The sequence below is a fragment of the Ictidomys tridecemlineatus genome, chromosome 6, assembly GCF_052094955.1.
Source record: "Ictidomys tridecemlineatus isolate mIctTri1 chromosome 6, mIctTri1.hap1, whole genome shotgun sequence".
NCBI lineage: Eukaryota > Metazoa > Chordata > Mammalia > Rodentia > Sciuridae > Ictidomys > Ictidomys tridecemlineatus.
Genome location: NC_135482.1, coordinates 62,247,046 through 62,272,531, shown reverse-complemented (window position 1 = coordinate 62,272,531; position 25,486 = coordinate 62,247,046). Strand labels below are relative to the sequence as shown.

Here is a 25,486-nt window from a genome sequence, read left to right as displayed (position 1 = left end):
AGAGGCCCCACACCTCCAGACCTAGACTCCTTCCCTCCAGGCTCACTCCAGACTCGAATTGAGAAGGTGCTGCCTTGGGCCGCCCTCTGATGGGCCTCCTCTCTATAATTGTTGGTTATCTCTTGAATCTGCACATCTGCCCTCAGGCTCCAGACACTGCACTTCTGACCTCAGTAATCTATGCAATTTACAAATAGAGACCTGAAAAACTAGTGGATGACTTTGATCCACATAAACAGATCCTTCAGACCCCCCAGTGTCCACTTTCACCCAAGTTAATAGATGTTCAAGATTCTAGAGACTGCTCCCCAGGGAACAAACACAATGGCTCAGACTGAATGATAAAAGCATTTTATTGAAGATTCACCTGCAGATAGTTAAGAATGAGAAGAGTTGAATGGGACCCGAGCAGTTCTTGTCTTAACCTTGCAGAGCCTGTTGCTGCCGGGTGATGGAGAGTGAGTTTGGTTCTCTTGTAGCTGGATATCCAGAATCGGGTGGGCAACAGTGTTGAGCTGGGAAGAAATGTGTGGCCCTGACAATTCTGGAGAGGGAGCTCCTGGTCATTTTCTCCTCTGTCCATGGGAGGTGAAAGCTGAGACCCCCTCCACTGGAGGTGAGTCACCAGGCCCAAGTCAAAAAGAAGCCACCGAACTCCAAGAGGGCAGAATCCACATTCCAGACAAGATGGTCCTGGAGCAGAGATCCCAGAAGAGAGTCGAGGTGACAGCATCAGGGTGAACACCAGAAAGGGAAGGTGGAGATGAAGTAAAGGAAGCACAGGGACCGCAGGCCTGGGCCAGGTGGCATTTGGTTGCCAGCAAGGACCTTGTCTCCTCTTATCGGGGTTTCTTGCCCAGCGTGGTAGTAGAGATGATCTTGCTGCCGGAACTACCGCAGACACCGCTGCCAAACCCAAAGCCACCTCCAGAGCAGGAGCCAAAACCACTACCCAGGCTAATTCCAGAGCAGCTTCCGCCGAATCCTCCACTGATGCCTCCAATACTGGAGCTACCACCGACCACGGCTGCAAGAAAGACAAGGGACACAGTTGTTCCCACAGTGCCCAGAACCCTCCACCCAGATCTGGGTGAACAAATAACAAGAAGGGGCAGGAAGTACTTACAGATGCTCACAGCACTCTGGCATTCTCCAGACATCCTGTTGGGGAGAAAGAGCTGTGAGTCTCAGCGAGCCCAGAACCACAATTTGTTCAATAAGTAGGTCTCATGCACTGTCCTTAAAGAACAAGATTCTAAAGGCCAAGTGTGAACCTATTATTTACACCATCCTGGTTCCTTTTTTTTAATACTTTTTTAGATATTGATGGACCTTTATTTTATTCATTTATTTATTTGTGGTGCTGAGAATCGAACCCAGTGCCTCACACATGCTAGGCAGGTGCTCTACCACTGAGCCATAACTGCAGCCCCTTCATCCTGGTGTAATGCACCAGCACAGCATTGAAGCAAGCAGCCCTGCAGAGGCCCCAACTCACGACCCAGGGCCTCTCTGTCCCTCACATCACCACCCTGCTTTCCTGCTTCACCTGCACTCCTCGCCCTCCAGCAGCTTGCGGTAGGTGGCAATCTCAATATCCAGGGCCAGCTTCACGCTCAGGAGCTCCTGGTACTCGCGCAGCATCCGGGCCAGCTCCTCCTTGGCCTTCTGCAGGGCAGTCTCCAGCTCTGTGCGCTTGGTGTAGGCATCTTTGAGCGCCAGCTCCCCACGCTGCTCTGCGTCTGCCACAGACGCCTGCAGAGTCTGGCACTGTGGACAAGGACATTGGACAGGCAGCATCAGTGCCCTGTTTTCAAGATCTTTATACCTGGCCCTTCTTTTGGGCCAGTTTTCCTTGGGTTAGGATGTCAGGATTCCAATTGTCCCTCTTCCCATCTTGCCTGACCCTTAAGAATTTCATTCATTCCAGCGAGAGCCCACCACTGCCCCCATCAGACTGATAAGATAGACAGGCAAAAAAAAAAAAAGTGAAGAGCCAGGAAACCTGTGTACTGGGGCATCATCTCATGTCAACTAGGATATTGCTCAGAAGATCCAGGTGTGGCTTCCATAATGAGCTAGAAATGCCATGTAGATAGGCTCAGGGTCTTCTGACCTCATGCTTTACCTGCTTATCCACCCCAGGGCATCTACCTTGCACTTCAGCTAGGAGAAGGTGACACCCACCTGCTTCTTGACATTCTCAATCTCTGCCCGCAGCCTCTGGATCAGCCTGTTGAGCTCTGAGATCTCGTTCTTGGTGTTCTTCAGGTTGTCACCATGTTGATCAACTGAGTTCTGGAGCTGCTGGACCTAATGCCCAAGGATACACAGGGAATCATGGGTCAAGAGTATTTGGGTAGGGTCCAGTGAGAGTAGCCACAGGTGACAGGGGTAGCCCAAAATGTCAAGTGTTCCCAAGCAGATCAGGATCAATGATGCCTGGGAGAATCTACCATCTCTGGATGCTCTTGGGATCAAGTGGATGAGCACCTGACATTAAGAGCAGAGTCCTACCCTAAGATACCACCTCACTCCAGTAAGATTGGCAGCCATTAGGAAGTCAAACAACAATAAGTGCTGGAGAGGATGCGGGGAAAAGGGCACTCTTGTTCATTGCTGGTGGGACTGCAAATTGGTACAGCCAATTTGGAAAGCAGTATGGAGATTTCTTGGAAAGCTGGGAATGGAACCACCATTTGACCCAGCTATTCCCCTTCTCGGTCTATTCCCTAAAGACCTAATAAGAGCATGTTCCAGAGACACTGCTACAACGATGTTCATAGCAGCACAATTCACTATAGCAAGATTATGGAATCAGCCTAGATGCCCTTCAATAGATGAATGGATAAAAAAAATGTGGCATTTATACACAATGGAGTATTACTCTGCATTAAGGAACGACAAAATCATAGAATTTGGAGGGAAATGGATGGCATTAGAGCAGATTATGCTAAGTGAAGCTAGTCAATCGTTAAAAAACAAATACCAAATGACCCCTTTGATATAAGGGGAGTAAACAAGGACAGGGTAAGGACGAAGAGCTTGAGAAGAAGATTTACATTAAACAGGGATGAGAAAAGGGGAGGGGAGGGGGGGGAGGGGAGGGGGGATAGTAGAGAATAGGACAGACAGCAGAATACATCAGACACTAGAAAGGCAATATGTCAATCAATGGAAGGGTAACTGATGTGAAACAGCAATCTGTATACGGGGTAAAGTTGGGAGTTCATAACCCACTTGAATCAAACTGTGAAAGATGATGTATTAAGAACTGTGTAATGTTTTGAACGACCAACAATAAAAAAAAATAAAAAATAAAAAAATTAAAAAAAAAAAAGAGCAGAGTCCTAAAGTCACCCCCATCTCCTGAGACATCCTACCACCCACCTTGACCTGGTACAGGGCCTCGGCCTCAGCCTTGCTCCTCTGGGCAATATCCTCATACTGGGCACGGACCTCAGCAATGATGCTGTCCAGGTCCAGGTTGCGGTTGTTGTCCATGGAGAGGACCACGGAAGTGTCACTGACATGACTCTGGATCTGGGACAGCTCCTGCAAAGCAAAGGTCTCCAGTCAGCACCCCAGGTGGTCTCCCCCTGAGCTCTGAGGCAAGCCTCTGGGTTGCAAGTTCAAATGCAAGTGGGGTTGGCATTCCTGATGTGTAGGGAGTGGAAAGAAGATACATTTTTAAGTAGAAATCAAATATTTGGTGACATCTCAGGAGAGGAAAAGCAATGCTTCTCATCTTTACTGCTCACTGGGAACTACGGCACTCCACGTCCAAAGCAACAGGTGTTCCGTGTGTTAGATGGAAGGGAATGGAATGGATTCATTTCACCAGAAAAATGGTAGACAGTAATAAATTCCATCCCTCACAAACTTCAGCTATAATTTCTTCTTCTAAGACAACATCTGGTTTTGAGAAGCTCTCACTTGAATCCTTCACTTGGCTCCAACCCTTTCATCCATGACCCTGCTGAGAAGCCTCTGCCCTGAAGGAAGAGGACCAGAGTCCCTTCTAAGCACTGAATCCCAACCAGCAGCCTCAGAGATGGTGGAGGAGTCGCTTTCCGTGAATGGAGGGAGGAAGGAGTCCTCACCGCCTCGTAAAGGACCCTCAGGAAGTTGATCTCATCATTCAGGCCGTCCACCTTGGCCTCCAGCTCCACCTTGGTCATGTAGGCAGCGTCCACATCCTGCAGGGGAAACAGGAGGAGAGAGGAGGAGCAGGAATGATCATGGGGACAAGGTATTAATCGACACCTGCAAGTGTTTTCAGTTGCATTTAGGAAAATCTACACAATGCCAGGTGAGGTGGCCAGGGACCAATCATTCACTCGATTCTGTCCCTGAAGCTACCTGAAGACATGGAACTTAATTGTCTACACAGGCTTTCCTCCCAAGCTTCATTCCTGGAAACTTGGTTCCCTTATCTGCTTCCTTCAGCTGCACAGATGTAGATAGTACCAAGTGAGGTGGAGATGAGCAGAGATGGGCCGTGGGTTCATGGCCAGCTGAGGACCATCACCAACGGGGAGGGGTTCCCTAAAAAACACTTCCCCACCATCTTTCATGCCCCACCTTCTTGAGGACCACGAAGTCATTCTCTGCCGTTGTGCGTTTGTTGATCTCATCTTCATATCTAGGGGTGGGGACAGGAAGGAAAAGACAAAAGCCCACAGTGAGCAAGTGTCTCTTGGATCTCTGCTGCTTGTTTGCAAACACCTATTTGGAAATATCCAGGTAATTAGCTGTATTTCCCATGTGCACAAATATCCACTCAATGTACATTTATTGAGTAACTACTATGTATGAGATAACAGGTCTAGGCCCTGGTGTGTTCAGAGACATAAAAACCAAATTTTACAAAGACGATTTTCAAGAGTTAACATGTGAGGTGAAACATCCGCAAGAAACTAATCAATGCTGTTTCCATGGAAGAAACTGTCCTTTGGGCCATTTTGGCAGATTAAATTCTCAAGAATGTTGCCAGCACTTCAGTTCCTCTATTTTGGGTGTGAGGGAATTGGGAGAGAGGGTGTGGGTCTTCATTTTATGTCTAGTGCTATGCTACCTGTATTTTCTCTCAATTAATTTCATTGAATTCTTATAACCCATAAGGTAGGAATAGTATCTCCATTTTAAAAAGTAAAGGATATCATCCCCATTGAGGCTTAAGAAAACTGAAGCGCAGAGAAGTTAAGCAACTTATCCAAAGTCACATAGCTAGTAAGTGAGTAAATCAGCTCCATCTGTCTCTACAATCTCTTTGCTTCTGACTGTGGGGCAACTTGAGGTACCTAGACCTCACCCTATGAACATGTAATCATGTGGATGCAGGGGCACTGTCTAAAGGACCTTCCTGGCCCATTGGGATCTCTTCAGATCCTGAGATTCTAAACCACTGGAGAGGAGCCCAAGGAGCCTGGGCCATGGCCAGGCAGATGCGTCAGATGGTCCCTTCCTTCCTCCCCACATACTTGGTCTTGAAGTCCTCCACACTGTCCTGCATGACCTTCAGCTCCGACTGCAGGCGCCCTTTTTCATTGGCCAAGGTATCCAGCTGCTTCCTGAGGGCATTGATGTATGTCTCAAAGAAGGGATCGAGGTTTTTGCTGGATGTGGTGGTCGTCTGCTGCTGCAGGAGGTTCCATTTGGTCACCAGGACCTTATTCTGTTGCTCTAAGAACCGCACCTGTTTGAAGAGGGTACCAGACCACTGATGAGGTAGAAGGATCAAACCTTTGACTAGGGGGCGCCCACCAAGGCCAACTCCAACCCAGTCAATCCAAGGCAATCACGTAGCTCAAGAGTCACCCAAGTAGAGCTATCACATGGCAACTCCTAGTGAATGACCCTCATTCACTAGGGTCAACATGGTATCCCTGCTGCCCCGGGCCGTGGAGAACAGAGTATGTATGGCCAGAGCAGCAGGGCCAGCTTCCTAAGCACCGGCATCGAAAGGCCCCAGATGGCCCACCAGAGAAGCAGGGAGCTTCTACGAAATAATTAAATAAAATGAGGAGATACAACCGTGATCTAAAGGCTCTTGCATTCGAGTGACTCTGACCCAAGGCAAAGAGTTCACTAAATACTTTTAAAATAAGCCTTCTTATCAATAGACCTGTGTGTCCCCATGAACAACCTGTGCGTGACAGTATGGCTATCGGTGAGCAACATCCTACTCCTGTTCTAATCTCAGCTAGACTCCATCCTGCCAGGGACATCCCCGGACTTTCCCTCTCTATGAAAAGATGTAGCCTGATAGGCCAAAGAAGCAGCTGAGTGTGACCTCTCCACCTATGGGCTTCAGAATAAAAGGGAAACAGGCAAAGAAGATTGATCACCACCTGGGCCGAAAGGGGGAGATGAGACGGAGAAGCCCCCAAAGAACTCTTCTTCTTGCTTTCATGTCTCTGTGTCCTAGAGTCACAATGAAGCCTCCTGAAGTTACCGCGGGTTTATTCAAACTAGCAGGAGAAGTAAATGCACGCATTCAGCCTGCACGAAGAAGATGCGTTCTTGCCCAAACATCTAAGAGGCCTAAGACTTTGATACGCCATGACCCAGGACAGCCGAGACCAAGGTGTTTACACTTGTCTACCTGGTCATCAATCTCAGGTGACTCAGCTCTCTGAGATGACCCGATCACCATAACCTACCACACTAGGCTGGGATTGAGCTTTCAGGACTTGGCTCTCCAAATGCTCATGAAGAGGAAGTTGGGCAACAAAAAGAAAAGAGAGACCCAGCTCCTCTTCAAACAGACAGTCGAGCCTACAGTGAGAAGAAACAAGATAACCTCCCAAGATCCTGCTGTGGCCTAGAATTTTCCATGGAAGTCAGCAAGTTGTTATGTGCAGAACCAGCTTGGTTTTCTTCAGCTCCCAGAACGGGAGTGCCAGTTGTTAAACTACTGAAATTAACTGTTTTTTTCCAAAACCAAAACCTAAGAGAAAAGCTAGGAAATAGTGAGCCCATTTGTGACTAGAATCAGAAAAGCCAAGTGTTTTGCCTGGTAGCACACAGCTCGTCTGCCCTCTCTTACCACAGACTCAAAGTACCATCTGTCTCTCCTTCATCGCTGAAAACTGAGGCCCAGAAAAACTCAGTTGCTGTCCCTTTGCCTACAAGAAGCTCCAATTCCTGGGTTCCTTCCACTCGCTGCCTCTCTCTGCCCAGGACACCAGTCACGCACCTTGTCGATGAAGGAAGCGAACTTGTTGTTGAGGGTCTTGATCTGCTCGCGCTCCTCGGTGCGCACTTTCTGGATCTCGGGGTCTATCTCCACGTGGAGTGGGGTCAGCAAGCTCTGGTTGATGGTGACCTCCTGAATCCCCCCAGCAGGGCAGGCAGCGAGGCCAGAACCACCCCAACCAAATCCACTTCCAAAGCCACCAGCTCCAAAGCCACCAGCACCAAAGCCCCCAGCACCAAAGCCCCCAGCACCCCCAGCACCTTGGCGAGACCCGGCCACACTGAGAGAGATGCTCTTGTGGCCGCCAAGGTTGTAGAGGCTCCTGCTGCCGAAGCCCCCAGAGGAGCAGCGGCCTGCACCTCCAGACACGGAGCCAGAGCTGAAGGCAACCCTCTTGCCCCCACCAACAATGGCTGAGCCACAGCTGAAGCCCCGGGACCCGCCCCGGACACACTGCTGTTTGGAGATCATGGCTGAGGAAGCAGGACAAGCTTGGAGCTATGAGACAGAGGAGAGAGGGGCCAGGCCGTGTGTGCTGCAGCCCTCAGCCTCCGTCTCTTATATGGGCTGGAGCAGTAGGGCTTGGTTACAGGGGCATAAAGGGAAAAATCCAAAACATCTCTGGGCGTGGCCTTTGGCTCAGGCCCATCCTCTCACACCTGCTCAGCATGTCACTAAACACACCTACAAAAGTCATTCGGAGGGCACAGGTCCTTGGATCCCATCCCATTCCCCTCTAGGAGAACCTGAACTGGGCCCTAAGTCCTCCTGGATCAAGGCCTTGCCCAGGCCCAGCCCTGCAGCCTCCCCCAACCTACCGGCCTTCCATCTCCCAGCACCACGGAGGCTTAGTGCTCCAGGCCAAGCATCCTGTCCCACCCCAGGAGCCTGGGCTCAAGTGCACAGCCTGCCGCCCACCAGTTCAGCACTCCTTGAGCAAGCCACCCTCTGAGGCTCAGGTGCTTAGCCTAAAAGTTGGAAATAATGCAAATATTTGAGCTTCGTTACTCTTTAGAGCAGATGAGATGGTGGTGAACCAAGTGCTTCCGAAGCTGTGAGAAGCTGAACAGACACTTGTCACCATTGTCATTTTTATTCTTCCACATGTGTCTGGCCCCATGTCACATTCAAAAGGAAAAGCCTTCCCTGGCGCCCTTCAGATCCAAGCAGAGCCAGGTACCAAGTGGAGAGAGGGAAAGGTAGACCTGGGGCCCTCCCCCTCCAGCCCTGGGGACCCCTGTGCTTCTGTGGTGGGAGCAGGGTGGCGCTCCAGTGCCCTGGACGGTGTGCACCTGCTGCTCCCTTTGCTGGCCACTCTGAGCTTTGCTGGGCTCCACCAGAACAGGGCACATTCTGGAATGATCCCAGTGTTCAGGACAGGAATTCATAACATTTTTGGTGCTAGGAACCTTCTGCAGAACACCATTCTGCAGAAACCCGCCTGTTCATGTGTAAAATTCTAGTTTCAAACCCTTATATTCTACAACAGATCTGTGTTCAGATGCCCCCGCCCCCCCCCCCCCCGTTGCCACTAATTAGTTCTGCAGCCTCAGGCAGGTCACTTAACCCTTAAACACATCCAACTCATCTTCTCATCTATCCAACGGGACACCTGCCTCACAGTCAATGAGACAATTTGCCCACAGTGCCAGCCCCTAGGTTAGCAGACGCTCATTCTCTTCCCGACCAGGCTTTGTCATTAATGCTCACGAAAAAAAGTTAGATGCACCTGTGTTCCCCCTCTGCTCCTCAGCCCCTCGTGGGGGAAATGACCCCAAATCTGAGAAGCAGCAGTGACCCATGTCTAGGTGAGTCCACAGGCTGGAGCTGGCCCTGGCCTAATGGCAGCAGGAGTGAAGACTCCCTCGTCGACACAGGGAGGGCAGAGCCGTGAGGTGGGAGAAGATGGTCAGGAACCCCCAGGGCTGCAGGGAAGGCCAGGCTGCCCGGGGTTCAGCCGTCTCTTCTCTCCCTCCTCCCTACCCCAGTCCCTCTCCCCTTGCCCAGCCACCATCCAGGAGGCCTCTAAGCAAATGGAACTGGCAGAGGGGCTGGGGCTGTGAGTCCTGGAGGCCCAGGCCCTGCGAAACCATCCACAAGGGAAGTCTGGAACAGTGGCCAGTCCACTGGCAGCAGGGTACCTTCTAGACAGACCTGTCTCCTTCAAGGGAAGAGTCTGGACATTCGCTCTTTCTTTCAACCAGAATTTATTGAGCACCAAGTTGGTGCCAGGCGTGATGCAGGATGCTTCACATACACTGGACAAGTGGTCTCCTTGGAGGCTCCCTGCAGCTGGCCTCGCTGGCTCTGTTACACTCGATGACTTGGACACTCAGAGAGGCCAAAGAGCTCCCAGATTTGCACAGCATGTGGTAGAGCCGTGACTTGTACCCACATCAGACTGGTCTCAAAGCTCCGTGCTCCAGGCCTCTCACCTGTCCTCTCCTGCCTGGTATGAAGTGAGTATGTCCATTTTGTGCATTTTGTGAACCAGCCAGTCCAGAAGCGAGCACCCGAGCCAACCTGACTGAGCCTGCTACTCAGGAGCAAAGGGCCTGGAGGGCACTGGCCTCCCAGTGAGGATCCCCTGGGGATGTCCACCCGTCTCCCCTGGGAGCAGGGAGTTCTGCTCCCTGGGAGTCCCCCATCAGGGAACTGAGTCTAATTAACTGGTCCCTGCCCCCAAGGGGAGGTGGGCTGTCCCCCACGTGTGGGCCTGGAGCCCCGTGCCCACCACCTCGTCTCCATCTCTGCGCCTCCACCAACCGCTCTACCCTCTGCTGCCCCAAGGGTTTGATGGAGACTTTCATGAACTTGGTGGATGTTTGCATCACCAGACATGAAGCCCCCAGTGGCTCATGTCCCCTGGGTCTTGTAGCACCCCAGCTCTAGGGAGGGAAGACGCAGGCACAGCGAGCCTAGGGCTGCATCCAGGGGCCCAAACAAAAACCAAACAAGGCTGGAGGACGCTTCCAGGGGAACCAGACGTAAAGTGATGGATGTTATTTGTGCCTGTGGGGCCCCAAACTGCAAACTCCACTGAGGACTTTCTGGAGGTAACTGGAAGCATATGCCATCCCTAGGACAAAAAGTAAGATGACTTTTTTTTATCTTAAAAATGGTGCTTTTCAAGTAGAAGGGACTTCCTTAGAACTGCCATTATATATGAACACTAAGTGCTCACTCCTCACCACAACCCTACTAAAGTGGTGTTGCTATGCCCAGTTTAGAGCTCCAGCCACTGAAGCTCAGGGAGGCTATGTAACTTGTCGAGATCACACAGCTAGGAAGTAATGGAGATGGGAACCAGTCCCAATCATTCGTCTGACTTCAGAGCTTGTGATCTTCACTTCTAGACTGCAGTGTTTTACATGGTGACTCTGCCCCACAGGTCCACCATTACAGCAACAGGATCTTGCCAATAGGTTATGTGTTCCACGGACATGGCTCAGCTCCTTTCTGTCCTTACTCTTGTCACATGATTGGTTGCTTGGTTTACGTGGCCCGGTTCTTACGGGTACTTGAGAACACTGTCCTGAGGGGCTAACCCTGTGTCCTCCAATTAATTAAATCTAAATTTATCATAAACCCAAATCAATCAGAAAGTCCTAGTCTAGCGTCGTATCCTGTGGCCTTTTTTTTAAATCAGAATTGCCAGAAGTTCACAAAATCCTTGAACTGTAGCCTAAGAAACTAAAGGTAGACATAAAGAAGAACTTTTCAACCAAAAGACCATTTTCCCCCTATGGTGAGAGAAGAAGAGAGAAGAGTTTCTCCTTCCGGGACTGCTGTCTCCTTCCCCCCTAGCCAGAGGTGGCCAATGGAGTGAGGTTCTCCCTGGCAGTGACAGCTGAGAGCTGGGCCCCCTCCCCACTCCCCAGTCCCCCACACAGCTTTTACTGGTGCCCTCGGTGACCCTCCTTCCTCTGGCAGCTGTTCCTGATCTTGACATGGGGCGGGAGCGGGGCGGGAGGGTGTGCCCGCCTAGGGCTTTCGGGGTGAGCCCTGGGATTACAGATCCTGAGGCCCTCTGTCACTGTTGCCCCAAACCCGGTGTATGGTGTGAGAAAATGCTCCCGCCCTCGCTGGCCAGGTCCGTGCCGTGCCCCGCTCCGCCACCCAGCCTTGACGTTCTGAGTCACTCTCGGGGAGCAGCAGCCAACAAGGGGATCAGAGATTCTGCAGAGAAGGGCCGTCAGCATTTCAGGAGGAGGCCGCGAGGGCAAGAAGAGGGCAGGGACTTAGATCAGGGGAGGGGTCTGGCCCAGGGCCCTCTTCCCCAGGGCTGCAGAGCTGCCCTCTTGGTGTCTTCCCTGGGCATGTGCCAGCAAGGGCTCCCCAACTTCTGGCAGCGAAATTACTCTTGCAACAAAGTAACACAGGGAAAGCAGGGGAAGGACCCAAGCTCCCTGCAGCCTGCTGTCCTCCGGGCCCCCTAGAGCACCCCTGGGGTCCCCAGGTCCCAGGAACTCTGTATGAAAACCTTAGCAAGGATTTCTGAGTAATATGATGTGGATCGGGGGCTCCTGGGTGGCAATGTAACCGCTGAATTTTATTTAACTTAATGTTTCATTAAAACTGACCATTGTTCTATTTCTAAGCCCTAATTTTTAAATTCAATAAAGTTTTTGTTTCACTCTGTTATTGGTTTATGGTGGCTTTTAGACAAGTTCTTCCCTCTCTCAGCCCATCTTCTCACCTACAAGATGACACGTTTGGACAAGATTATGTTTAGCACCTTCTCTAGCTCCAGTACGCCCTGCTTCTCCGTTTCCTTTTCTGAACAACTGGCATCAACCAGTGGTTGAGAGCTTGGACTATGCAACCAGATCGCTTGGATTCCATACCCAGCTCTGCTACTTACTAGCTGTGTGATCCTCAACAAATTACTTAACCACTCTGTGCCTTTTCTTTCTCATCTGCCAATGGGGATGATAACAGTGCTTCTATCCAAGATTATTGGGAAGATTGAGTCTGTTTGAGGCTTAGCAGCACCCAGTAGGCACTCAGAAAACTTTAGCTCTTATCACTAAAGCGTGCACATCGGGAGCGGTCTGCACCCCTGAGAAGAGATGGGTCACCCTGTGACTGTGGATAACTCCCAAACTCAGGAGCACCCGGGTGAGGGGAGCAGAATCTTCATGCTCGCCCTTGTGTTCTAAGCCATGCTGAGGGTTCCGGCCAGAACCCCTCTGCTGGCACCCCTCGCCCTGCAGAAACTTGACCAACTCCCCAGACTCCTCTGAGGAGGGCCCCATGTCTAAGCTCCAGCGACAGCCAGGAGCTCTCCAGGAGGGAGGGCCCAGCGCAGCCTGCACATGGGACAGGAAGGAGCTGGTGGCAGGACTGGGCACCCCCCCTCCCAGGCCTGGGCTGAGCAGGCAGCCTGCGGGAACTGCAGGAGCATAGATGGAGGAGGGGGTCCCGCTAGGGCAGAGAGCTCTGGAGCTGAAGAGGGGGGCAGATCTGAGTCCCAAAGGAGGGAGGGTCATAAGATCTGGTGAGAGGCAGAGGCAGGGGCAGAACGGAGGGGGCTTCAGGGGAGGAAGGACTGAAGGCTGGAAATGGCAGCCCCAGTGCCTCGGACCCACCCCCAACAGCTGCCTTCACATTAGACCAGCTCAGTGCCCAGACCCGGTGAGAAGACCAGGATGTGGCAGTGGGCTTGAGGGCTCATTCTGGGAGCCTCAGTTGCCTCACCTGTAAAATAGGGGATCACATACCCCCCCATCGAACTCTGGGGTGAAATAATGTATTTGTAAACCATAAAATCCAATTGAACGTGCATTGGCATGGATGACTGAATACGGGGGCTGAGACAGAAACCATCTCACTCCAAGAAGGTGGGGATCCAGAAGTCAAGGGGAAGGGAAGTATGCTTAACTCATGTTTTCCTCACAATCCTGATTTTACAAAGGAGGCAACTAAGGCTCAGAGTGGTTAATCGACTTGCCCAATGTTGCATAGCTAGAAAGTGGCAGAACTGGAATTTAACCTGAGTCTGCCTCGTTCTGAAGCCCAGGATCTCTGCCCTGAACAAATCATGCTGCCTGCCCCTCAGAGAAATGAAGGGCTGAATGAGCACCAGGGGGCATGCTGAGTGACAGGCAGCCCCCCAGCAGCTGGGTCAGGCCTTCAGCAACTTCCATCCTCCCTCAGAGCCTCAGGGTCCTCCCACAGCTACACACAGGCCCTGGGGGAGCGGCAGCATAGAGCAAATGCACTTGGGCCCTCAAGGTGACCGGAGACATAGTGAGTGTGTGGTGGTCAACCATCCGGTGCTCATTGATGGACATGACTCACTTCCCAGGCAGGACAGACTGCAGCCACAACCGCTGACTGGAGTTGAAGTTTATTGAGACAGATCACAGGCACAGACCGGGGACGCGGTGGAGGAGGGGGTGGGTGACTGGGGAGGTTGGAGGATCTTGGGGAACCACTCTTCACTTCCCCCTTCCTCCCCCGCCAGCCCTGGACTCCCAGCAGAAAGGCAGAGGCGGTGAGCGAGACAGAGGTGGCCTGGGACACCCAGTCTCCTCTCAGTGGTCACCATCAGATCACTCGACCATGCTGCTCAAGATGAGGACCTTAACCTCCCAGGAGAAAAACTGGGTAGATTTGAGCCTTTCCCCCAATACAAACCGTACCCAAATAGTGTAGTGTGAAAAAACACGGGTCTGTGGTCCCCAGGGCTGTTCCTGAGAAGGTTGGAGAGGGTAGCAGGGATGGGGATGGGGCAGTGAGAGGACTGACTGCAGGGCCCCCGGCATGCACGTCTCAGAGGCTAGTACCTCCGGCTGGACGTCTTGACCGTGGTGGTCTTCCGCAGGATGGAGGTGCCCCCGGAGCCGACCCCGCCTTTGACATTGCTGTAGCCCACATTCGTGCTGAATCCAGCCTTGAAGCCACCCCCGCTCCCACCTAGGGAGACGCCACCCCCAAAGCCAGCCGCACTGCCTCCAACCATGGTGGTGGAGTTGCCAGTCACAGCTGCAAGGCAAAGGGTCTGGATTAGGCCAGAGGCAGTGCCAGGAAAGGGCTGGCAGGGCGGGGGGGCAGAAGATCATCGAAGGACTGGAACATCGGAAATTTCCCATGGGAACTGGGGAGGGGAGCCCAGCACAGGGAGCTCGCTCTCCTGGAGGCTCTGAAGGAGAGCACACTTTAGGGCAGGTTCAGGTTGAATGGACAGAGTGTTCTGGGGCCAGGCCAGGGGTGGGGCAGGAAGGGAGCAGCAAATACTCACAAATGCTGACAGTGCTGGGACATTCTCCAGACATCCTAGGGAAGCGGAAAGGCCAGGAGAGGGGTCAGTGACCCCAGGAACCCGGGAGAAAACCCGCATTAGATTACATTAGACTGGATCAGGGCCGAGACCGGGTGACAGTAACAAGACCAGGAGACATAAGTGTGTGCATGCAGCTGGACTAGGACCCGTGGCCCTCCCATCATGCCCTAAACCAGTCCTCTGGGACCAATGGCCCTCCCAGCACGTCCTCTGACCACGCCCCCACACACACCTATCTCCTCCACCCAGGACCATGGATGGCATCCCAGCTCCGGGGGAGACAGAGTCCCTGGCCTCACAGAGCCGCCCTAGTCCTGCCCACTTCCTCTCCACATCATGCTGAGGGAGATGTGGTTTTGCGGGGGGTTTGGTTTTTTTCAAAGTTTATACTGCCTTCCTTTCTCCCTGGCTGCGGCCACCCCCAAGATTAAGGATCAAGTTTGTGCCACCCTAGAAATAAGCAGCAGAGGCAAGGAGTCCATGAGGGGAGGGAAGTGTCCCCGAGGTGAGTCAGGACTCCCTCCCGGTGCTGCCTCCTCCCAGGGGACAGGGACAGGAAGCCCTCAGTGGGGCAGAGGGGCCACCACCTGCTCTCCTCGCTCTCCAGCAGCTTGCGGTAGGTGGCGATCTCCACGTCCAGGGCCAGCTTGACGTTCATGAGGGCCTGGTAGTCACGCAGCAGCCGGGCCAGGTTCTCCTTAGCCTGATGCAGGGCCGTGTCCAGATCCCCGAGCTTCTTCTTCGCATCCTTGAGTGCCATCTCCCCACGCTGCTCCGCTTCCTCGATGGCCGCCTGCAGCTTCTGACACTGCCCCAGGGGTGAGAGGTGTTGGGAACACCCTCTAGGGTCATCCCATTCATCTCTCTGCCCTCAAGTCAGGAGTCACCTTCCCCAAGTCCCTGCCCCAACCAAGGGGGAAAGAACAGAAAGAGAAATATGCCTCTGAAAGAAGGATTATTAGAAAGCAGGATCATGTGGCAGCACTGGGAAGCCTTGACTGAAGTCTAACTTCAATCCCTCCTCCAGCTGCAGCTCAGACCAGTGCTTCAGAAGAGAGAGAATAAATGATGCAATCTCACTATTAGCCAAAGTCTTCGTTCTGATCTGGAGAAGAATTTGTGCTTTTCAGCCATACCCTAGAAGGGGTTAGCCTCTGTGACCTGGATTCTGGAACCTTCTGCCTCCTCCAAGAGATGGGATGGGTCAATCTCCTTAGAGGAAGTAGCCAACCTGCTCTACCACTTATATGCTGTGTGACCTTGGACAAGCCCCTTCCCCAAGTCTCTGGGCCCCAGTTTCCTATCCTGTAAGTGGAACACATTGACCTTGATGATCCAGCATCTGAGTCGTCCCATCTATCAGAAGAAGAGCCGCCCTTGCCCCTCAGGGTGACCATGGAAGAAGGCCCTCCAGCCCTGCCAACACCTGGCCTGACCCCGAGGCCCAGAGAGAGGCCTACCTGCTTCTTGGCCGCCTCCAACTCACTCTCCAGCCTCTGGATAATGCGGGTAAGCTCCGAAATCTCGTCCTTGAGGTTCTGCAGGGTGTCCCCATGCTTCCCTGCCGTCACCTGCAGCTCCTCGTACTGGAGCCCAAAGAAGCAGCAGTGAGCATCAGAGAGTGAGCACCAGGACCAACCCAGAGCCACCTGCCAGTGGAGGCCTGTGGAGGCTGAGTATATCTGGTCCCTAGGGCTCCCACGTCCCAGTGGCCCAGGCCATCGGAGGTCTGTGCACAATCCCTGACCAGCCGTTCTTCTCACCTTGGTCTGGTACCAGGCCTCGGCCTCCGCCCGGCTCCTCTGGGCAATCAGCTCATACTGGGCCTTGACCTCGGCAATGATGCTGTCCAGATCCAGGCTGCGGTTGTTGTCCATGGACAGGACGACCTTGGTGTCAGACACGTGGGTCTGCACTTGGCTCAGCTCCTGAAGGAACACAAACAGCTACTACCAGGGTGGGGTGGGGAACAGGGGACAAGGACAGTCATGGTATCAGGAGGGCCATCCTAGGCTTCCCCAGAAACCCCCCTACAAAGAACCCATGACTGCAGGAAGAGACTTCGGTCTCCCCGCTTGTCACCTGGGCTCCCATTTTTATAGCCTTCATTTATTTTTGTACATTTACAGGCCACCAAGAGATCAGAGAGGAGAAAGGGAACACGCACTTTCAGCTCTAACGCTGGTGACAAGGCCCAGATGGCTTCCTCTGATCACTCCAGACTTTCCTGATACTCTTGGGCCCTTCCTGTATTTCTAGGGTCCATCACATTTACAAGCAAGCAGGGAAGGTGACAGAGAAGGAAGATGATAGGGAGCTGAGGGTCTCTGTGTCCTGGTCACTGGATCATGACTACATTGGCTCCCAGGGGCTCTGCCTCTCTCTCCCCTGCTCCCTCCTGGGCTGCCACCAAATTGCTCTAAACCCCATTACCCTTCCCTTAAGTTGGGTCTCCTTAAAGGTCTCCTTAAGTTGCTTAGGGCCTAATTAAACTGCTGAGGCTGGCTTTGAACTTGTGATCCTCTTGCCTCAGCCTCCCAAGTCCCTGGAGATACACTGTGCCTGGCTACACTGGAGTTTTCAAATAACTAAATTGGGTTAGCAGGTAGCTGTGGTGGAGCGCTTGTTTAGCATCATGGGGGCCTGAATTCCATCCCCAGAAACACACACATGAAAAAAAAAATCTAGATCAAATAACTAAACTAAAAGTTAACCTGTCTACAGAGGACCCGGAGCAGGGCATTACTAGTATAGTGGAGAGCGGAATCAAGATTCTCCATGCCCGCATGGCTTCAAATGATGGGATGAAACCGCAGGAAAGAAAAAAAAATGATTAACTCCTGCTTTTTGTTCCAAAAATTCAACTCCCTAAATACAGAAAGTTGGAGAAGAATAGATGCTAGTCTCCCTTGAAAACATTCATGTGAAAAAATCCAAGGGTTGTCCAGGGATAAGATGGCTTCTATAAAGAATACACAGACTGGGGCAGCATTAAGCTGCATGGATGGACATCAGCTCTCCCTCCCGACCCTCTGTTTTCTGACTATATCATTTAGAATCGTGTTTCCTGGAAAGCACCATAGCAGATACCCGTAATCCTCACCACTTAGGAGGCTGAAGCAGGAAGTTTGCAAGTTCAAAGCCAACTTGGGCAACTTAGGGAGATGTTGTCTCAAAATAGTTTTCTATTTTATTATTCTTTTATTTTATTATTTTATTATTATTCTCTTTTTAGGGCTGGGGGTGCATAGCTCCATGGTAGAGAGCCCCTGGGTTCGATCCACCAAAAAAAAAAAAAAACTGTTTCCTGAAGTTTCTCACAGATTTTTTTGTTCCTTCATCATCCTGGCCACTAAAAGACTGTTGTGGGAAAGACAAGTGTCACATGGAAGACAACTGGATACATGTAGTCCAGAGGGCAGAGTCAGGACCAGTCAAGAGACTAAATGGGAACAAGATTCAAGTCAGGTTTCTAAGAGAGCACTCAAATGGCAATGCCTACCCTCAAAAACAGTGGGCTCCCTGCACTAGGAGTTCTAGGGGAAGCTACCTGACCCCTGTCAGGGAAGTCATAGGAAGGTTCTTACCCTGGACCCAGGATTAGCCTTGTGGTCCCTGATGATCTGAGAAGCCTACGATTCTCTGGCCACTTTGTGTTAAATTCAACCCTGTCACCTTAGTCTCCAAGGCCCCCTGTCTCCTGGGACCACACTTAGATCCTTTGATCTACCCACTGCCCCCACCTCATCTCCTGCCACAACCTGGAACCCTTTCCCTCCTCTCTGCCCATCTCTGCTCCTCCATCCTGTGCTCGAATACAAACTGGATAGGAAGAGGGCAACTGAAAGGTGTGATGAGAGCCAGATTCTGGAGTTCAAAGTCAAGTTTGAATCCTCACGCTGCCTCATCCTAGCTCTGTGACAGTGGACAAGTTACTCTTTGTGTCCTTGACTATGAAGCAGAGACAACAATAGTACCTACTTTAGGAAGTTGTGGAGAGGATTCTCTAAGAGGCTTGACCGGTGCCTGGCCCATCGAGAGCACTTCATGCATGGAAGGCAGTGCTAATTAAAGGATTAACATCCCATCTTTTAACAAGTTGCACTGGTAAATTCAGTTCTGATCTCCGTGGGGAGTCCCCAGCACTGTAAGGGAATCCTCCCTGTCCTTTGGCCACCTCACCATTTCGTAGAGAGCCTGGAGGAAGTCAATCTCCTGGGTCAAGGAGTCCACTTTGCCATGCAGATCCATTCGGCCCATATACGCAGCATCCACATCCTGGGGGGAGGGGATAGGAGAGAGCAAAGGAGATGCTCCATTGACAGGGGTCTCATCTCTCTGGGACAACCCAGCACCCTGGCAGCCAAAGGCTCCCCACTCCCTGCTCACCTTCTTGAGCACCACAAACTCATTCTCCAAAGCGGTGCGCTTGTTGATTTCATCCTCGTACCTGTTATACAAGGAAGGCTCAGCCCAGTTCTGCCTTTTAGGCATTGGACCCTCCTGGCTTTAAGGAAGCCCTGATGGGTCCCCCATTGTCCAAGAATGCTTTTGGGGAGCAATTTTTGTTGTTTTTGTTTTGCAATACTGGAGAGGCCTTGTGGTCCCTGCTGATCTGAGGAGCCTACAATTCTCTGGTCACTTCATGTTAAGTTCAACCCTGTCACCTTAGCCTGAACCCAAGAGTGCTCTGCCACTGAGCTACCTCACAGCACTTTGTATTATATTTTGAGACAGGATCTCACCCTGTCATGCATCACCATGCCCAGCTTGGGAGCAATTCTTTAATGTGACTAATCAGTGAAAAAACTTGGGGTACTGTCTTTGTTTAAGCATTCTCTCTCCCAATCCCTTCCTGAGGAAAGGGACACAACTTTATGCAATAAATATGACAATCAACAGCAGCCATGTCTTTGGAAGAGAGCCCTGCAGAGGCTTTATAGGAGCAACCAAAGATGTGCCAAAATGGTTACCTTTGCATTCACTTTCAACAACTGGATGTCACTTCAAACAACCAATGCCTCCATATCCATTTCTGTTGAGACTTTTAAGCTTGAGAAATTGCTAGTGTCAAGTTATGGAAAAACTTGTGACTTCAGGGTCTGGGGTTGTGGCTCAATGGTAGATCACTCGCCTAGCACAAGCAAGGCCCTGAGTTCAATCCTCAGCACCACATAAAAATTAATTAAATAAAGGTATTGTGTCCAACTAAAAAATAATTTTAAAAAAACTTGTGACTTCAAATTATAAATATACATATCCACCATCCTCAATAAGTGAACCGTATTTGGAGCTCAGTTCCAATGAACTGTATTTTTAAATTTATGACATTCATGGAACAATTAAAAATTCAAAACTGGATGTTTGATGTTATTGAGGAATGACTATTTTGTGATTATAATATTATGTTCATGTTTTATTACATTAGGCAGGCAAACGATATAAATAGATCTAGTAAAACATTTGTGAATAAAATGATTTGATGACTGCAATTTCTTCAAGACAATAAGGAAGGAGGAGTGGGTAGAGGGAGAGATGAGCTGAGATTGGCTATGAGTCAATAATTATTAAAGTTGAATGGAACATGAAGGTTCAATATACTATTCTCCTTACCTTATAGAAATGATTTTTTTTTTTTTTTTTGGTACTGGGGATTGATCCCAGGGGCGCTTTACCACTGATCCCCATCCCCAGCCCTTTCTATGTTTTAATGAGAGATAGGGTCTCACTAAGTTGAATAGGGGCTCACTAAGTGCTGAGACTGGCTTTGAACTTGCAATCCTCCTGCCTCAGGCTCCCAAATTGCTGCAATTACAGGTATGTGCCACCATGCTTTAAAAAAAATATTTTTAACTACAAACAATACACAAACTAAGTCACCAATTCTCCAGGCAGCAGCAGGTCCCAGAACTGAGCATCTGAGGGAAACAGGTAGATTCTAGAACCCTGGGAGTGGGAGGCTCCCTCCAGGAGATTCCCACACTGCCCCTTGCCCTAGGCCAGCCTGCCCAGTTCTCCTCACTTGTTCTTGAAGTCCTCCAGGAGATCTTGCACGTTCCTCAGCTCCAAGTCCAATCTCCCCCGCTCGTCCTGCTTGCTATCCAGCTGCCTCCGCAGGCTGCTCAGGAAGGCCTCAAAGATGGGCTCCAGGTTGTTTCTGGTGACACCCATGTTCTGGCTTTGCTCTTGCAGCAAAGCCCATTTGGTCTCCAGCACTTTATTCTGCTGCTCCAGGAAACGTACCTAAGCCAGAGAAAAGAAGGGTATCATCCTCTGGCCACAAGAGGGACTGAGGACAGGGACCACCACCCCCTTGCATCCCAAGTCAGCATCACAGTGGCAGAGCAGAAGCACCTGCACCCTGCTGAGGGGAGAGAGTCCTGAGGGGACAAGTGCTGAGGGCAGCATCTCTGCTGGCATGACAGCTCCACCTGATGAGAAGGACTCTTAAGAATTAACAAACACAAGAGCCCCGGCTCAGACATTTACAGATTAGCCTTGGTCACACCACTTCTCCCTTTCTTGCTTGTCCTGAGAAAAAAAGACCAGGTCAATTCTGAATTCTGAATCCTAATTCTGCACCAAAATCAACTGTCAAAAATGCTGATAAGGCTAGGTACAGTGGTGCACTCCTGTAATCCCAGCAGCTCGGGAAGCAGGAGGATTGCAAGTTCAAAGCCAGTCTCAGTAACTTAGCAAGGCCCTAAGCAACTCGGTGAGACCCTGTCTCTACATAAAATATAAAAAAGGGCTGGGGATGTGGCTCAGTGATTAAGTGCCCCTGGGTTTAATCTCCAGTACATAAATAAATAAATAAATAAATGCTAATAATACACACACAAGCAAGAGAGAAAAATTATGGCCAAATGTTGAAAACTACTAAATCTGAAAGCCTATGTAGAGGCATGTTGGGCTATTCTTGCAACTTCTCTGCAAATTCCTCATTTTTTATGTTTTTTTATTTGTTTGTTTGGTTGGTTGGTTTTGGGGTTTTTGGTGTTTTGTTTTTGTTTTTGTGTTTTTAATATCTATGCCTGGGACCAACTCTACAGGCCTAGAAGGAGGCTCAGAGGGTGGGTTAACAACACTCCCCAGGAAGAGGGGACAGCTCTGCCCAGCCAGACTCTGAAACACTAGACACACATCTCTCACCCTCCAGTGACCAGGCAATGATTCTGGAAGCCCAAGAAAAGGTTTTGCCTATTTGACCCCTGGGACAGTCCCACAAAAGAACCAAAAGTCACTAGGGGAGAGAGCAAGGAGGTAGGCGGGAGGCCTTGCTTCATCCGAATCTGCCATCCTGTCTCTCCACCTCCACAGGGCCTGAGCCACTGTCACACCACAAGAGAGCTCCAGATAGCAGGTGAACCTCTGGGTGCCAAGGACGATGGGCTCCAGTTCTGCCTCTGCCTTCATGTACCTGTATGAGTCTGGGAAAATCCCTCAACCTTTGTAAATCTCAATTTTCTAATCTCAAAAATAGTACCAGCCCAGCACAATGGCACAGCCCTCTAATCCCAGCAGCTCGGGAGGCTGAGGCAGGAGGATTGCAAGTTCAAAGCCAGCCTCAGCAACTTAGCAAGGCCCTAAGCAACTCAATGAGACCCTGTCTCTAAATAAAATATAAAATAGGGCTGGGGATATAGCTCAGGGGCTAAGTACCTCTGGGTTCATTCCCCAGTATCAAAAAAAATGGTACCAGAGTCAGGGAACAACTGAGGGTATTGCATGAAAATGGGGATGTGAGTGTTCTTTGAGAAAGCACAAATCACTGGACCAAACACAAATCATCTTTCCCAACGTGACCCCACTTCCGAGGCTCAGGGCCAAGAAAGACAAGGCCAGAAGGATGTACCAAGAAGTGCCAGAAAACAGTACAAGAGTCACCCTAGTCAGCCTGGAGGCCAGAGAAGGATGCAGACACTCCCAGTGTGCAACAGTCCAAACTCCACAGCCATAGGGCTTGGTAACCTGGTGACCACCCACCTCATTGTCCATCCCAGACTGAGCTTCTTGACTTCAGCAGGGAGCAGAAAAAAAGGAGAAGCAATGGAGGACTTCCCCTGAGACCCCCCAACTGTGTTCTGACCACATCTAGCCCTTAGGCCTCCTCCAAGCCTGAGAGAGCAGGGACAGACGGGGGCCAACCTCAGCTTTGGATAACTTGTTGAACTCCGAGTCACAGTTTCCCCAGCTACAGAATGACAAAAATCCAGTAAGGGCCACCACACTAAGAGGAGCAGCAAGGACTATCCAAGTTTTGATTCTGAGACAAGACTGCCATGTAGTTATATTAAGGAGGACCATAGGGCTGGGACTGTGGCTCAGCAGTAGAGCGCTCGCCTCGAACATGCGAGGCCCTGGGTTCAATCCTCAGCACCACATAAAAATAAATAAATAAAATGAAGGTATTCAATGAAGGTCCAACTACAACTAAAAAATAAATATTAAAAAAAAAAAGGATGACCATAAAAAAGGCTCCCCCCCCCAATCACTGGGCTTGGCCAGGAGGCCTCATGCATAGAATGAAGATTCTACAGAAAGAAGCGGAGGTCCATCCCCATCCACATCTCAGCACCAGGCTCAGGCCCAAGGAAACCAAATCCTCCCACCCAGCCCCATCCCAGTGTCTGCCCCTGCTCCCTCCCTTAGAGGCCCTGCGTCCACTCCATGCCCCCCACCTTGTCGATGAAGGAGGCGAACTTGTTGTTGAGGGTCTTGATCTGCTCACGCTCCTGGGTGCGCACCCGCTGGATCTCTGGGTCTATCTCCACATTGAGGGGGGTCAGCAGGCTCTGGTTGACAGTGACCTCCTGGATCCCCCCTGGAGGACAAGCAGGCCCGAAGGTCTGCCTGCCAGCCCCCAGGCCCATGTAGGCCCCACTGCCAAAGCCGAAGCCCCCCAGAGCCCGACCCGAGGAGGCCCCTCCGGCCACACTGACAGAGATGCTCTTGCTGCCTCCCAAGTTATAGAGGCTCCGGCTGCCAAAGCCACTGGTGCTGGGGCCACAGCGAGCCCCACCACCACCGCCACTGCTCCGGGACATGGTCACGGAGCTGAAGCTGGTGCGGGTTCGACACCCGCCCCCTCCGCTGGCTGAGTTGGAGCTGAAGCCTCCTTTGGTTGAGTAGGTTTGCCGAGACAGGGAGGATCTCATGGCTGGCAGAGCGGCCGAGAGCAGGCTGAGAGCAGGAGGCAGTGCGGGAGCTGCTGAGCCACCAATGGCGTTTTTATCTTCTCCCAGCTGGGCTGGTTCCTGGGCTCCACACGAACCCCTGCCCCCTTGCCCCAGGAGGAGAGGGAGGGGCCATGGGCCTGGAGGGAGTCCCCTCTCCCCCAGCAGGCAGGAGGGGCGGGCCCCTCCCAGCCCTCACCTGTGCTCCAGAGCTGGGGCTGAGCAAGACTCTCCCCCTCAGGCAGTCCTCACTTAGAACAGGATGATAAGGGCTCCCACGGCCACCCCCAACACCCAGTGGCTGGCTGGTTCTCCTCCCACCCAGCCCTGGTGGCCTCAGTCAATGGGACTCTGTGTTCTATGGGCTTCCTCCCAAGGCCCAGTTGTAAGCCAAGGCCCCAGGGCCCTCTGCTGTGCAGGTAGAAGGGAAGGAACGTTGGGCAATGAGCTGCTGAAGAGTGCCCAGGCCTGCTCCAGTCCCACCTCCTGGCCCACGGGCAGCCTCCCTGTTGCCTCCTAGCAGGTCCTGGGTTGGGGGCACAGGTGACAGGGTGGCAGTCTGCTCTTTTGACTGGCAGATGTCTGTTGGATAGAGATACTGTGTGGAGCAAAGTGAATTCAAGGACATAAAGAGGCCCCTGCCCACCCATGGGCTGTGGGCACATGATGAGGGGTACAAAGCCCTGGGGTCTTCAGGCACCCTGGGGCCTGGGGTCACACAGCACACTCTCCTGAGGGCTGGATGTGGGTAAGGAGCTCTGCCATCACCTGAGACCCCTGACCTTCTGCAGGTGGAATCTCCCTAGAAGGGTGCAGCCACTTTGGAAGGAGCTGAAAGTGGGTGAGGGACACCTCCCTTCATGGGTGGAAATACAGATCCCAGAACAACAGAAGCCCCCAAAAGCCCATGCAGCACCCCCATGAGTCCCCTCTTTCCCTGCCCATCAAGAGCCCAAATTCTTGACTCAGAAGGGGCCAAGGGCATCCTTCAGCTGAGGATGTAACTCAGTGGTGGAAACATCTGCATAGCACCGCAAAAAAACTAAAAATCACATAATCCCTTACTCCCTACCCACCTCAGGTAACTCAAACCAAATCCAGCCCCAAGCAAAGCCAGGGAGACTCCAAATGTTAGCACTGTGGGCTGATGAGGAGGTGATTTGGTGGCCCTCCTCGCCCCCTTCAGCTTTCAGCAATGAAAAAGGAAGGAGACCCCAGCGGCACTCCTCACACCCCACTGGGCTACAGATGGGAGGCTTAGCCAGCTTGGCTCCCCGAGACCCCAAAAGAGAGGCATGGGACCCCAGTGGAAGAGGCATTCTCCATTTCCCAAGGGAAGGTAGGTGGAGAGAAAGTGCCCTCCAGGCCCCAAGGAGCTCCCTGGAGGACCGTACGGGCTCCCTATTGCTTGAAGAAGTCCAGTGCAGCTCCCACGAGGAGTGAGGTAAGGCACCCACAAGACTAGTCCCTAATGCCCGAGAGACCGGCTTCCCTGCTTGGAGTGAGGGTGTCAGACATTTGCAGGAGCAGGACTTAAAGACAAATGCCCACTAGCTCTGTGTCCTCAGGCAACTCTCAACCTCTCTGGGCCTCATCTCTTTGGCCTATAAGCTCGGCCCACAGAAATCCTTTGGGAAAATGATGGCCTGTGAGCCCTAGGCTGAGCCATCTCTTCCCACCAACCTTCCACTCCTTTCCCCAGGCTGGGATCACTTTCTCAGCCTCCCTTATCTCTCACCGCACAGCGCAGCAGCGTGGGAGGGAATACTGTCGTGAGCCGGCCTAGCCTCCAGGATGCGGCTGCCAGCCCCCTGGAGAGGG

General features: G+C 51.7%; 2 protein-coding genes across 2 annotated transcripts; both read right to left on the bottom strand.

Annotated features, from left to right (window-relative positions):
- Nucleotides 1-335: 335 nt before the first annotated feature.
- Krt4 (keratin 4) lies at nt 336-7,748 on the bottom strand. The gene is made up of 9 exons (XM_005325002.5): nt 7,202-7,748; nt 5,484-5,698; nt 4,585-4,645; nt 4,104-4,199; nt 3,391-3,555; nt 2,188-2,313; nt 1,550-1,770; nt 1,127-1,161; nt 336-1,027 (listed from the first exon to the last, which is right to left on the bottom strand). Exons 1-9 carry the CDS (start codon nt 7,670-7,672, stop codon nt 840-842), a joined length of 1,578 nt encoding a protein of 525 aa, XP_005325059.2. The 5' UTR covers nt 7,673-7,748; the 3' UTR covers nt 336-839.
- A 5,789-nt stretch (nt 7,749-13,537) lies between these two features.
- Nucleotides 13,538-24,454, bottom strand: Krt79 (keratin 79). The gene is made up of 9 exons (XM_005325003.4): nt 23,171-24,454; nt 20,512-20,732; nt 18,879-18,939; nt 18,672-18,767; nt 16,253-16,417; nt 15,950-16,075; nt 15,077-15,297; nt 14,448-14,482; nt 13,538-14,191 (listed from the first exon to the last, which is right to left on the bottom strand). Exons 1-9 carry the CDS (start codon nt 23,645-23,647, stop codon nt 13,986-13,988), a joined length of 1,608 nt encoding a protein of 535 aa, XP_005325060.2. The 5' UTR covers nt 23,648-24,454; the 3' UTR covers nt 13,538-13,985.
- Nucleotides 24,455-25,486: the final 1,032 nt, after the last annotated feature.